The sequence below is a fragment of the Bombus flavifrons genome, chromosome 13 (assembly GCF_040668555.2).
Source record: "Bombus flavifrons isolate JBK064 chromosome 13, iyBomFlav1_principal, whole genome shotgun sequence".
NCBI lineage: Eukaryota > Metazoa > Arthropoda > Insecta > Hymenoptera > Apidae > Bombus > Bombus flavifrons.
The window spans coordinates 4,639,970-4,655,597 of record NC_138454.1 but is presented as its reverse complement, the minus strand read 5'-3'; the positions used below and the strand labels follow the sequence as shown (position 1 = coordinate 4,655,597).

At 35.1% G+C, this 15,628-nt stretch overlaps 2 protein-coding genes across 6 annotated transcripts in view; both read right to left on the bottom strand.

The window, feature by feature from the left end:
• The window catches only part of Atpalpha (sodium/potassium-transporting ATPase subunit alpha), a 163,451-nt gene extending 151,865 nt beyond the window's left edge, over window positions 1-11,586 (bottom strand). The window contains exon 1 of one of the 4 annotated variants that reach the window (XM_069125567.1): window positions 11,300-11,586. In XM_069125567.1, coding sequence (XP_068981668.1) covers window positions 11,300-11,329 — 30 coding nt within the window. In that variant the 5' untranslated portion in view covers window positions 11,330-11,586. The remainder of the gene's footprint in view (window positions 1-11,299) is intronic. The other 3 variants (XM_069125560.1, XM_069125559.1, XM_069125563.1) reach the window with 3 other exon arrangements.
• The window catches only part of sro (SDR family oxidoreductase shroud), a 169,065-nt gene that overhangs the window by 143,093 nt on the left and 10,344 nt on the right, over window positions 1-15,628 (bottom strand). The window lies entirely within an intron of this gene.

Genomic DNA, 15,628 nt, shown 5'->3' with positions numbered 1-15,628 from the left:
CAAGGATTTCAAAATTCCACAACCAACGACAACAACAAAAACTCTTCTCGCTTATGAGAGCCCTGTAATTGATCAGGAAAACATCCGCAGACAACAACTTCTTACGTCAACAAAATTAAACGGGATACCGATCGATATGTTTACTCGATTATCCTTCGCGTTCACTACGATGAATTCGTAATGATCGATCCTCGAACCGCACGAGTTGCTCATCCGTAAACATGGTTCCGCTTTAATGTCGTGGCCTAACATGTCGTAGCACGTGGTGGATCCACCCTTTCTGTCGACCACAGCCAGCGTTTTCCTCGTCTCTATCACGAGGTACTCGTGTACCCTTTCGATCCTGGCACCGTACCACATACATCGTGCAAAATCTCGCGTGGAAAGTCTATGCTACGTGCCTAGCCCTTTTATGGCCGCACGTGCTCTGTTTGGAGCAAGAAAGCTATACTTTATACAAGTGTAAAGATGACGCTCTTTGGAAGTGTCATGTCCCTCGTTAAATAGCGTTACTTTGGGGAAATTGGTGAATGGATGGAGAAAAATTTCTTACACTACATCGAATGCAAATAGAGAGCAAAATCATGGTCTCGATGGTTCGATTAGTTTGAGAAATTTCGAGGGTCGAACGAGAATTTAAATGAAATTCTGGATCCGGTTCGAAAATCTGCAATGATCTGAAATAAAACGAAGAACGAAGAGATTTCACGCGAGCGAATGGGAAATTAAACGTTTCAAGATTTCTGGAAAGTTCAAAATTCGGGAATGGTTGGGGAGACGTAAACCTCTTGCGCCAAAGAGCAATTGCGAATTGCAGACTTGGGGCAAAATTTTGTGGGTGGATGAAGAAACGCAAAATGCATCCGATAAAACTCTGCTGGGCTAATTTGAGAAATTTTAAGACTCGGATGAGAATGCAAATGTTTCGAAAGACTTGCAGAAAATTAAGGATTTCAGATAAGGTCAAAGAGAAGCGAGCCAATGCAATAAAAAGGAAAAATAGAATTATAAATTTCAAGAAGAATTGCTCGGTGAGTAAAGAACCGTCAGATCGCATTATTTGCCTTGTCATTTAATATCGCTGATATTAAAACGACTTAATAACGTAAGAATTCAACGATTTTAAATCGAAATTACAGACTTTAATAATAATAATTTAACGTGATGTGCGCCGACCCGGAAATTCCAACGTGTCGAAAAACTGCAGGAGCATAAAAGCAGGAAAGTATCGATGCACCAGAATGGCCAGGGCGGCGCGAGCACGTGACCTATGCTCTAGCAGCCATAGTACGATAATATAGGTCAGGCCCGTGATATTCTTGCGACGAGCAAGAATTACCAACGCGTGGAAACTCGAAAATGTCAGGCTGTCTTCAACCTCTACGAATGACGACACTCGATGACGACGACAACGAGCACGTGAGCTATGGTAAGCAGAGCGAGCCTCGTAGTGCTCGACGACGATGACGCGTGTGTGTCGGTCAAAAGTAGCAAGCAACCTGCTGGTCGTGCACCGTTGACGAGGGGGCTCGTGCATAATTAGCAGGCAAGGGGTGGCGACACGCATCGATGGACACGCGTGTAACTGCTTACATGCTCACGGTGCATATACAATAACTCACGAAAGCATCATACACAAAACTTTCATAAACATATTATGTGAAATTCTTTGAATTTTCATTGCTACTATGACCAGACTATTGTGATTATATCGATGAAATCTGAGACTAATTTGAAAATTTACGTCCACAGATATGAAGAGAAGTTAACTTAGAAGTATGTTATCTTAGAAAATGTGTGTAGTGAGAAATTTTGTGAAATAAAGGAGACTGCTAGATTATGGACGTTTATGCAAATTTATATTTATATCAGTGTGATTAAGGAAATGAAACATAAATAGAGATTACTTTTATTTGTTAACTAGAATATTATAAAGCGTGCTTTAGCTTGTTCTACATACTTTTTCACATCATATGCATTCTGGAAATGTCTCCACCTTTAAATTTTCTATAAATGCATTTCCACTTTCTACCAACGTTACAATTTTATTTCTTCTTCCCGAACCGAACAATTTTACCTTTACGACTCGATCGAACACAGTTGCTATTTCGTTAAAATTCCCATCGTTCCTTCGAACCCATCGGAAAAACGGAAGTTTACGTAATTACCATCCTCCTGGCTTATAACAGCACCCTCACCAGACTTTCTTGCAAAATGATCGGCTCGTCGAGAATATAATTATCTCTGGGAAAAAATTAGCTTCTCCGGTTTGGAATATCTCTATCAAGGTATATCTCGCGATAAGAGAAAAAGCACGCACTTACCATAAAATCTCGCATAGCTACGGAAGAAAGGAACAACTCGGTCATGAAATTCGCCTGGCTGGCGATAAAAGAATTTTCATCCGACGACCAACAGAGACTCATTCGTATTTTACGCACGGAACGAGACGAAATAAAAATCATATTGTCGAACTTAGGTGTATTTAACGAGAATAATTGAGTTTATACGGGATCAGTTAAAAATAACCAATATTTCAACTTTGGATATGCAAACTGTGACGCGAAATGTTTTCTTAGTGGTATGATTATCTTTGGTTGAAAATTGTTCATACTTGATGACTTTAATATGCTTACATTTCTGTATTAATGACAAAATCCGCAATCACTTTGTTGCCAACGGAATACAATAACGTGTAATATATAAAAATATATAATCTAATGATTAAAATAAAATAAATTTCATGGACTTAAAAATCGCCAGCAATATGAATGATTTGGATAACAATGCCAGAACAAAGTACAATACAATATCTAAAGAATATTATATGGTATACGTGTAGATATCTACGATATAATATTTTATAGAAATTAAACGTTCGAGTACAGTAAATTTAAATCTACTGCGGTTAAAATATGTAAAATTCGCAATGGCACATAACGTACAAAATAAAAATAGATTGTCGTGTCTTATAGAAAATTGAAAATGTATATTTCGTAAGAAAATTTATTTTCGTTTGAAACAACAAATACACAGGGTGCGGCCGAGTAACATGTGCAACCTATCATGAAATGATTCCTTTCGAGAAAACAACAGAAAGAAATATAAAAGAAATGTTTTCATCTGCGGCTTAGCTTCTGAGAAAATCGAGTTTAGAAATTTGTCAAATATACTGAAATGTGGCTAATTCCAGATTAAATAAAAGAACATTATCTATAGGATATTATTCTACATGTAAAAGTAAATGGAAAATACAGAATAAAATGTTTTCGTAAAACGCTTCGTTTATGAAAAAGATATATTTATTATAACAAACTCCATTTTCTTGAAAATCACAGGAATTTAAACGGAAAAATTTTCTTCCAATTTTGTAATTATTTTCACGCGTAGAATAACCTGTTTTTAATTGTTTACTCGTGTCTAATTGTTAACTAGGCAAATTCAAATATATATAACAAATGTCCGAGGTTTGTTGTTTCCTCGAAAGCAAAACCTGTGACGAAAACATTTTATTCTACATTTTTGCTTTTATTTTTCTCTAAAGAATCGCCTCACGCTTGTAGACGTTATTCAGCGGCACCTTGTATTTTTGAAACAGGGTAAAGAAAGCAAAAAGTAAATTAAAGAAGTAAGAAAACAATTTTCGTTTACGTAACGATGCAATCACGCTGATGTAGCTTTCTATGTATTGTAGAATGCACGCGAAGCAGGCGAATGACTCTTGTTCCTTTGCTTCTTATGCTATTACGTTACGCCGCGAGTAACAGAGTTTGTCGTTTCATGGTCGTTCAATTAATTCGTGAACACGGGAATCGCGTAAATATCAAATTAGTCGGTAAATAATTTGAAAGCGACCTACGTAGATAACCGTCGTGTATTTTCCAGTTAACATAGAGGGGGAAAGATTAATCCTTTATGCAATGTTGCTAGTGTTGGAGCTATGAAAGTAACAAGTTCTAGGCGAGCACGTTCGCTGCGCCGAATGAATATTCAAATTACATATTCCGGTGGGAAGAATCCCCATACGAAGAATTCTGTAACACGTTCTCGCGACTTACTTTTACCGTACGAAGAACTTTTCGTTCTTTTCGAAAAAAAAGAAATAAAAAAGAGGCTTCGCATGAAAAACCTTCATTCCACATTTCCGACATGTTTTCGAACGTAGAATAACCATTGAAAAATTATATCCAATTGAGAACTGATAAAATTCAGGCGTGTTCGACGAATCATCCAACTTGATTTCCTCAAAACCGAGACGTCGAATGAAAAGGTATTATTTGAATCTTTTTACCTATCCTTCGTGTATAATTTTATTTTTTTTTTTTATTATTATTTAATTTGTACTTTACAATTTGTCCAGCTGGACATTCGGTAAATTTTTCTAGTTTAATTGCTAAATAACATGTGGATGGCTACCCCCAGCGGGATGCCACCTTCGAGTTTGACTATTTTATTTCTTTAGTGAGGTCAGTGGGGTGCTTCGTGTATAATGAATAACAATTTAACAAATAATAGACTCTGTTCGCGATATCTATCTATTCGATAAAGTCCTGAAGATTTTCTGAAAAATTAGATCTCTTCAGAAACGAGGTACAAACAGGAAAGTTTCATTTTAGATATTCGTCACATTCTGTGGATAGATCGTAGAATCCTCTTCGACGGAAAATTAAGCAAACCGGCAACAATTAATCCCGAAAGCTTGTCACAATTGTTAACTATTTTTTCCATCCCCTTTTAATGCTAGAACAGAGTAATTGCCTCGAGACGAGATTTGTGGTACTTTCATAGTGGAAGAAGCTGAGTCCTATGTTTGATACGAAAGGTCAAACAGTGTGTGAAATTAGCAACAGCGCGTCAAGATAGTCCACTAAATTTAGCGAACTCGCCCGCTATATGTATTTCTATTTGATGAATAATTCCATCGTCAGTTATTTCAATGAAAATTCAATGAAAAAAAAGGAAAAAGAAAAAAAGCATCTAGTAAACCACGTAAAGAGCGAGAAAATACTAAGAATCGTTGCACCTCGATGAAATTTTTCGAAATTAAGCCAGCGCGCTCCGGTGCAACGGAGGTCAGCAACAATTTTCGAGGGGCTCTTAATTAAAGTTAAACCTATTAACATGCGCGTGTACGTCGCGTACACATTCTCGTGTGTCGGCGTTACATAATTTTATCGGTGGATAAGCTACTATCTCCGGAACACGGTATCGACTGGAATATACAAGCGGCGTGAAAGCAACAATACGCGTACACGTTCACACGAGGTATTATAATGCGATATCAGCGAAAACGAGATACATCAGCAAATGGAAATGAAATTGTTGGCTCGTCCGAGTTTTCCTTAAGCCGCGTTAAGAGAAACCGCCTAATGTAAACTTGTACATGTGTACATGTAATGTAATATTAATTGCACTTTAATTTACTTATCGTTGTCTTTTCAATGCTACAAGTTCGCGTTATCATAAAATTCCGAACTGGAATAGCCAAGATACACGTGGTCGATGTGTAAAATTTCTATCTGCTTCACGATTCGCCCGAATATTAACGTTTACGTTGGCCGTAGGTAATTGAGAAATCGAGTTACTACAGGGAATTTGAAGAAACAAGTAACCCGAGCCACAGGAAGTCGCTCGGTGAATATTACATTAGCTAAATTAGCTTCGAAATTAATTTGATCGCGACGAAGGGGTAGACGATGTAACCTATTATGGACCGACTTAAAATTCACATCAAATTTCATTTAATATCCTTTAACAACTCCATCTTTTATTCTGTGTTTCGTCATTCTGAATTCTCTTTTTAAACGTTGCATTTAGTAAATAGAATTCTAAGGTATCGTTCGATACTTTCATTCTTCACGTGCACTGTTAGGTATTAAGATACGAAACGGACTGTGTCACTCTTGAGATGTATGTGCGATTTCCTCTATGGCCGGATGTCGCCACAGCGATATTTAAAATTTATTTTCCAAGTTGAACGTCGCCCATATGGCGGTATTCAACATTTATCTTCGAACTGTAAATATTTATCGCTTCGATTAGTACCATGAAAAAAGAACATCGTCCGCGAACAATTAATTATTTTAATGACCATTCAAGTGAGTTTGTAACTAATCAACCATAAAGTATAAAGATACTCCTCCGTTTCCCCTTGATCGGGTACTATTTTATAAGCAACGAACGTCAAATCAACGAACCATGGTAAACACGAAGGGAGCCGCATTGTCAGCGTAAGAGGAAAAAACAGAGCGTGGCTGGCATTTAAATAATCAAAGCAGCAGCGTGGAACGCGCGCGCGAGCGCGGATGCGACAACGAATTAGTCGGTAAAGAAGTTTAAAAGGGCCAATATACAGGGCGGTTTCCTTCCCAGGAATTATGGTCCCGTGCCGCGTGGGATGACCCCTCCGGTGTTCGCGTTGTCATCTCGCGGAAGTTCACCATTAAAACAGCTGGATCGAGCCAGATCTCGCGAGACGAATCTGGCCGCTTCACTGTCACGGGTCTGACCTCGAATCGGATATCCTTCGCAAAACCGTATCGTCAGATCCTCGCGAGGATTCACGACCACTGATAAAACCAACCACAATCCGCTGAGACGTGTTTGCTTTCGAAACTGGCGGCCCTAGTTCCCTTGTGGAAACAGACACCGAGCTCGTAACGTATATCTGAAAGGCGTGGCAGCTAGTGGAACTACAACGACGAGAGTAGTTACTTCTTTTGTGTAATGTAACGTCGATTCGTTTGGATTATCCTTAGAATGGTTTTGACCGATGTCAACAGGAGCGAGATTTGTCTACGGTAAATTCTAGATTAAACAAAGAAAGATACAACACGCTAAAATCGAACAGTTAAACTTGTAAATATTATTGTTGCAATTTCGTTTGATTGTATCTTGAAATCAAACTTCATACGTTGAGGTATTCTGTTACGCTGATTCGACAATTATGAAACAAAAATAAACTGCTATTCTATTGTTTTATTTTTGGTGAATTGTTTCCATAAAATTATCGCTCAATACGATTCCAAGCAGAATACACTTTGTTCCTTATCGCATTAACGTATCAAAATTGTACATATTTACTTGTATGTAACTGTACATGTATGTATTTGTACATAAACGATTTCATAATTATGGCAGGCAATATAAATTGGTGAGATAGTAATTGGATGTCATGAAAATAAGACTAAGATTTTTATAGAATAATTTACAATGAAAGATTAATGTGAATATATGGGTTTGATAAATACATTTATGTAAGTTTCGTAAAGATTTTTGTAAATACATAGGTTGAAATTGGTAGTTGTCAACGTACAATGTATGTATAAGAGATTATGTTGTTAAAGGTAATGAGAATCGGTTAGAACCGCAACTGTGCGGGTGTGGCGATCGGAATACCATTGAACTAGTAATAATTAGAACGCATTGGTAGAATTTCTATTGAATTATGAAAGATTTTTAATGAATATTAATAAATATATATTAAATATATAATACATAATAAATTATGTAAAATTGTATAATGAATGTGACATTCCAAAAAATAACTTCGTGTGTATTGTCTATTAAAACACGTCCTTGAATAAATTGTCACAAGCACGCAAATATTGCGCGATCTTTCGATTAACGCGCTGTTAATATTCCACCAAAAATAGAATTCATAATACAAAATATATAAATGCCTTAAAAAAAGGTAACCTCCAATTATATGAATTATTAAATATGATAGATTAAAGATATGTTATGGAAAAAATTTCGAAGAGTCTAAAATGAAATTACATCGAGTAAATGCTAACAGAAAATTTTATTAGAATAATTCCCGGGATTAGTGAGACACGTCACTTATCTGTCGTGTGTATCGTGAGAGTCAAACATATTTGTACTGTACAGTAGAAAACATTTTTACTGTACAGTTACACTTCATTTAGGAACAAACTATACGACAATGTAACTTTCATAGTAACTTAAACCCGAGATATCAAGATCAATCTAGTTTCTGTCAATGTACTTCTTGAGTCGACGACAGACGAAGAATAGATTTTTGTGATGTAATATATGATACTACCGAAGTTAGAATGAAAACTTAATGATAATCGGAACAGATATTGTCGACGAACTACACTTAAAGACGTCAGCGACATCTGATCAGATCATTGATTGTACTAAGCCAATGGTAAGCCAATAACCTGCAAATAAATATCAATCGTATTCTTGACCATGAAAAATAATTGCTAACTGACAAATTCTCGCAAGATGAGATATAATAAGCTATGAACCAATGTAAATGAGTTAACAATTACTGGAAATATCTTTCAAAGATGGGTCATGTCATGACGGCAATGTTGAACAAGCAGAAGAGAAATTGAACGAGGAAATACAGTGGACACACTGGAAGCGTGTGCACGGCCCCCTGACACACATCGACTCGTTAAAATAACGACATAATGGCTAATTTAGCGATAATAAACGCGAATCGTATCGTTCAAATTAGCGTCGAAGGTGAGACGAGAACGACAAAGAGGGGCTTCCGAGGAACGAGAGAAAAAAAAGGATAAGAGAGAGAAACGCCAGACTGACGTGTGTATCACAAATTACTGCATTGCTCTCCCAATGTCCACCTCCTGCCATCTCGTAGCCAGTTCATAAAACACTTGTCCCAGTCAGGGCCGATTTTGAACTTCGCACTACTTTTTACTTCAAAGATCGATATACAAAATATTTAGTTACTAGTCATTTATAGTTCAAATATTTTACATATTTTATGTTCAATAGTTCACAGAATCTAAATATTATTCTCTCTTACTATTAATAATATGAAATATCATAGCATATTAGAAATTAGATTATGGCACAGGATAAGTATTTGGTTCTTGAGTATTTAGTAATATTTTTATCATAATATGAAATATAATCTATGTTCTACGAGTAAAAATAACAGTGAAATGAGTGAGTAAGAAGATGGAAATAGTCACACGCGATCTTGTCGACCGATACAGAAAACAGTCAGCGCTGATTGAGATCAACGACCTTTGACAAAAACATTCATGATAATCATCGTACTTTTTAATGAATGAATGAAATAATCTCAATCGCATTTTGTATTGTTGATTTTAGATCGAAGTCACGGAACAAAATAAGTAGTGCAGTTGATCTGCATTGTTATTGTTTTTCCAAAAGAGATCCATTTCTATATTGTAGGCTTTCCTATATAGGCAATATTTGTAATACATATCTCCGAAATCGAGGTCGACATCGTGCTGCATAAAAATAAAGCTGCTTTTCCGACAAGTGGCAACTTGCCAAAAAGAAAACAACGTCGAACAAACCATATTCAAGTCCAAAAGCATACCATATTAGGAAACTGTTATTCAAATTTATATCCTTGATTTTACGTATATTTTAAATACGAATGATTATATCGTATCACTAACGCAAAATAATAACTATAACAACATAAACTTTGACTTTGAAATTAACTAAAATTTGACTTTGACTTTTTAAATTAAGGGTGCGATATATTTTCATTTATAGCCATTGAGCACGTGCTTTTAGAAAGGGATTAGAAAGTAGACTGTACGACATTTTCTAGGGGATTTTATTGCCTGTTACTTCATATTTTCCGGTGAGATGGCTACCATTACGAGTATCCGGACCTTGACATATACATACATAAAAAAAACTTATACAACTTCCAAATATACCGGTGACATAGATAATTTTAAACGATATCGAACAAATTTACTGTTATGAAATATGCATTATGTTACGGAGAAACATGGTATGGTTAATTGTAAGTACAAATCGATGTTGTATTAATAGATTAATTAAACGAGATTATTTACTGTAAACAACTAATTATAACTAAACTTTTAAGATAAGAAATACAATCTATAGCGAACAGAATTAAATATATCATAAAAGTTTCTCTTTGTAATTACTGTTATACTTTTCAGTATAGATCGATAGGTTCATTTACATTGAAAAAAATAACCAATGTTGTTTATGTTCTATAATATGATATGACAACTATGACAAATTTATATTTCTTTTAATTATATTTAATTATATCATTAAATAAATCAGCAATAAATTCAAATTATAACAGGAAAACATAGTATGTACTATGTTTGTTAATTCTCCTATATATTACATTTATTTCGAAAGAGAAACCATTAAATGACAGAGAAACTAGTATTTACACAGACATAGACTTCAACTTTCTAAATATTTGTATCTGAAATAAAACATAGTCAGATATCCTATATCGTAGATCCCATCTAAGAGATGCAACTGTGTAAATAAAAATACAGTTCTTATCATACTTTAACTATCATAAGGTGCTTTAATAGTGTCGTAATATTCCACACAATCCTATAATCAAACTATAGTTTCATAAATTCGATTTATTCCGTCGATTACGAAATGAGTAAGTATATATATGTATAAAACATAAAATATATAAAACAATATCACGCGGTAAGAAATCGTAATTCAATACGATGATAGAAAATATCCTCCTCATGATATTATTTATGCACATGAATGTCTAGAATCAGTCCACCGCTTAATGTGCGGCAACAGTATCCTCAACGAGAAAACAACAGGTATTGTATACTCAAAGCCACGTGTATATTATGTCCCAAGATGGAGCGACAAAGAGAGAGAGAGAGAGAAAGAGAAGACAGAAGTCAATCCGTAGATTGCTTGATTTCATGGTTAGATCATATTTCTATTGCCGTAAACAAGAAATCATAATTTGCAGATGCAATTACACACTTGTAATGTTTTCATACCGGCAAACTTATTTCAATTGGCTTATAATTAAATTACTTTACGATAAAACAATATTGTAAACTAATATCTTAAAACGACTTTGACACATTGTATAACTGCATATTTTACATTGTACAGTTTAATAAAAACTTGAATACTAAAACGCATTTTTATCAAACGCTAGTCCTTTTGAATGCCTATACGAATGAAGATATATCGACGTTCGCAATATAACATCATAAAATATATCAACGAGGAGGATGAATGAAAAACATTCCATGAAAATGACTCTTCAAGGGCGTGGTTTACAAGACAGTATGACGTTCTCGTGAACGCGAGACCTGTCGTCAAAGCGCGCGAACACAATTATCGTCGATCATAAGTTCGATGAACTAATCGATAAAGTAGAAAGGTTACGTGAAACACGCTGGATTCAACCATTTCTTATCCGAATATCTTGCACTTGCATCGTGACCGAACCAGTGTTGAAGATGTATAAGAGCAAAAAGAGAAAAGCGTCACTGACCTCGGTCGCTAGCTTTCCTTTCGACGCCATCTTGACAACAATGTGTCGGTCGATGTTCCGACTACCTGATGCACGCGCCGCACTTACGGATGACCAAATGAATCCTGAAACTATACACGTCACTGATCTTGTTCAGTCGTGAAGCACACTCGCAGTTCAACTCGAACACGTCTCCACTTCCGTTTGGACAAAATAAATCGCGAAGCACGGATTTCGTAACGATTCACGCGGCTCGTACCGAAATACTGTGCTGACGTCACGATGTGAAGCTTCTTTTCATACTACATGTACTACGACTCACTATGAGGAGTACGAGTTTACAAGCGATACGAAGGCACCCCGGCTCATCAAGATCGCATGTGCCCCTCCACTTTCGATGACCGATACGAAAAGTCCCTTTCACTCGCTCTTGCTCTATAATTATAATACAGTAACTATTTCCCCTCCTTACATAGGTGTATTTATCAACTCTCTCATTCTATGGCATTCTCGCGAGGGCGATGCTTGTATACCGTATATCTGTCCTTCTTCATTCTGAATAATCTTTCTTCGTCTCTCTTCATACCACGCGGTGTATATAGTAGCTCACGGTTGTATTCGAACACTTGTAAAACGCGTTATTTTGAAATTTCATTGGCATTGTAATGATTATATTTATTGGAAAAATTTGTAATGAAACTGAAAGTCAATGCCGAAATTGCAAGGTATTTATTGTAAGCGATATGACAATATGATAGCGATAGACTATAGTTCTTATTACTGTAGACTAATTTCTTACTTAATATGCGTTTACAGCAAATACCTTGTTGCTTCTATGTACATTTTTAGATCGAATATTTCAGATATTATCATGATATTTACATTTCATTGTACTGTTAGTTCAAAATGTTTTATATAACGCATATACATCAAATATATGTATGTATATGCACATCAGTATACGCATCAAATAATTATATAAAATATATAGAATAAAATATTTGCATACAATATATACATAAAATATATCCTATGATAAAAGTGTTCAAATACCTCCATAATCAGCCACAAATCGGTAATGATTTTATATGAGACATTCTGATATGTATGCTATTTCCTTTCTGATCGCTAATCGAAAAAGTAATTAATAGTTTCGTCATTTCCAAATGACGTTCATTTATAAATTGTTGTACTATGAGTTAATAGGTAAATTTGTATATGAGAGGTTGAGGTTAGGTGTCAGCTGGACAGAATCATTACCTCCCACTGTCTTTCTCTCTTTCGGTCGACGATCCACGAAGCGAAAGAAGATTCGCTTTAATTCAAAGCGAATTAACCTTCCTGCACGCTTTTGCCCCCACTGATCTTACGTAATTAAGTGCAGTCAAGCCTGACATGCTTTTTACGAATTTTGAACTACAAGGAAGTGCACCATCGTGCGGCGCGATCATTTGTATAGTCCCTACGATTATCGAACGATTATATCGATTAATACAATTGACACTCCATCTCTTCGATAAAGTGTTGCAAAACAGAACATCGTTTTGGAAGATTAGAAAAGATTAGAAAAATTATCTGAGAAAATAGATTCGAGCATTCGAATAGAATTAATTTGTGAATGTCACGTTCAAGTAGTTTGACATATATGGAATTAAAGTGTCGCCTATGTTCCAGCCGTGACTATTCGTTTTATGCTCATGTAGCAGCATGTCACGCGTGCTATTCGCGATGCGATAGGATTGCATCGGTATTATACAATACTTCAACTGAAACGTAGGTGGAACGCGAACTGTGCAAGTTTCGTCTAAAACTCCGTCCAGCTGATGATAATAGATTCACTGGTATGTGAAAAGTTCTCAATGTAGTTGTAACACATAATTCTATTACAGATGGCGTTTAAAACAGATATTATTATCAAATTGAAGATTATAGAAGACACATAATAAATAAATTGCAAATTTTTATGTAAATTCATATTTTTGAGAATATAATTAAAAGTATGAAAATTTGATAGAAAATTGTTTTAATTTATTACAAAATACACCATATTTTGGATATTGCATATATTTTCTTATATTATATACATTCTGTGCACCGCCAACTTTGCTATAAATAAGCAGTTTAATGATAAGCTGAGTTTCCTACTCTCTATAGTTCTAATATTCAGTAGTATTAAAGTATTATAGTAACATTCAATCGCCAATTCTTTCTATGTTATTAAAATTGCATTTATTGCCTTTATAACTATTAAGGTCTAATAAAGAGAAAAGATCAATCGAAACAAAATCGTTTCCGATTATCTCCAACATCTTCCAAAATATTCTTCGAGTACAAAAATCTACATAGCCATTCGTAATACGTTAAAACAGCTGTTCTATTAATCTTTTATACAAGATCTCTGCACCCGTGCACGCATGTATCAGCCGAGTCATTTTTCACCCGATGCATTACCATCGGATGCTACTAGCGAAAACGTCCTCGTGGAAAGTAGCAGTTTTGTAAGAGAAGCTAAGTATATATGTACATATAAATCATACTTCTTTGCATTTGGATACTGTCTTCTTATCTCTTCCTCGTAGGTATTTTAAATGATTTGTTAGGCCTATATACCAGTTCATTTAAAAAATAAGGTATGTATAAATATATAATTTTATGAATTAACAAATTAAAAACAGATGTAAAAATTGACAAACAGCAACTAATAACTTTCGTAACTATCTTGTTGTTGATCCAGCGAAGATAGATACCTGTAACTACTAGTATTGTATATCAATACTTTTTATATGGATCAGTCTTGTTTCATTTTATAAAATTTCCAAATATATTTATTGCAAGTTTCAAAAAGTTTCGTATAATGCACATCATATATTCATATAAAATTTCCTGAGCCACTGTTTGGATGATTGTATCTTAAGAATCTTCCAATTATTTTAAACATTCTGATGTCGAGTTTAGAAAGAAATGGGGGCTCCATTTCTTTTTTTCTATTGCGCTTCTTCTCTCTCTCTCTCTGTCATAGGAACAAGATTTGCTGATCTTTTTTTCTCTTTTATAGCATTCGGTGATCTTCGTATCGCGTTATCTCGGTCGCACCTTCTGCGAAATTACACGTGCATAGAGTGGGACACGGTTTCAAGGCATCTATGTCGGCGTTGCGCGCGACCTGTTTATTTTCGGGCCGATTCTCATATGCAAGGCACGCCCAACTCCTGAATCATTATTGACAGACCTTCGCTGGTACCAGTATTATGTACGCGTGCCATGAAGTGGAAGACATAAGAAGACGGAGATAGGGAAGAAAATGGAGGAAAAAAGAGATACGCTATCGTTCATAAATGTTAGGACACTTACAAACCTGAGGCTAATCTTGTCTTACTTATATGTGAGGCTTATCAGGAAATTATTAAAACTATTATTTAGGAATTTTTATCTGGATCTTCTTACTTGATAATTTGCTAACTAATAATATTAAACAATTGACAAGCTACAGATGGTAGATTTCATAATTTTATATCGAATAGGATAATTTGTAAATGATTTGTAAATTGTAAAATTGATTTGTAAAACATTATTTGATTTATTACCGAATTTGTTATTATTATAGAAGAAGATTTATTAGTATACATTTAATTATTGACATTTAATTATTTAGATTTAATTATTGGTAATTTCTGACTGATAATTTATCAAATTTCACTAATAATATTAGCTATTTACCAAGTGTTCAGCTTGACAAATTGTAAAATACAAATTAAATAATAATAAAAAAAAAAAATATTAGCTCAACTGTGCAAACGGGTTCAAAAGCTGTTCTGATACTTATGAACGGGGTTGCAAGCACAAAGGAAAAACTACGAATCTTGTGTGGGTTGACAAATCCATTTTTCACTCGTGTTCTCTTTCTGAGGCTTAGAAAACAGAAACGGCCATACACTGCAATTTTCTTCTTATTCACGAATGCGTTTGACGCGATATCGGTGCATATAAGTGCACGCGGGCGTAATACGAGCTTCGTTGTTTCTATTTTATCTGGTAGGTTGACTGTTCATTCGTGTGGATATCCGCCAGATGGAATAATGTCAAGGACAAGAGGCGGTCAATCGGCCAAATGACAAATTTGTAAACGATTGACGCAAAGTGCACACACTCTCTATTTAAAGTACGATATACTTGACTTATCAGCTTGTGTATTTTTGGTATGACTAATCGACTAATTTGATTAAATTGACCGATTCGCGTGAACATTTCGGAGCTACCATCTATATACTTACACACACATTCATGAGTAGGATAAGATAGGATTATTTCAGTGAAGTTAAATAATTTGTCTTATAATTCTCCAAAAATTCG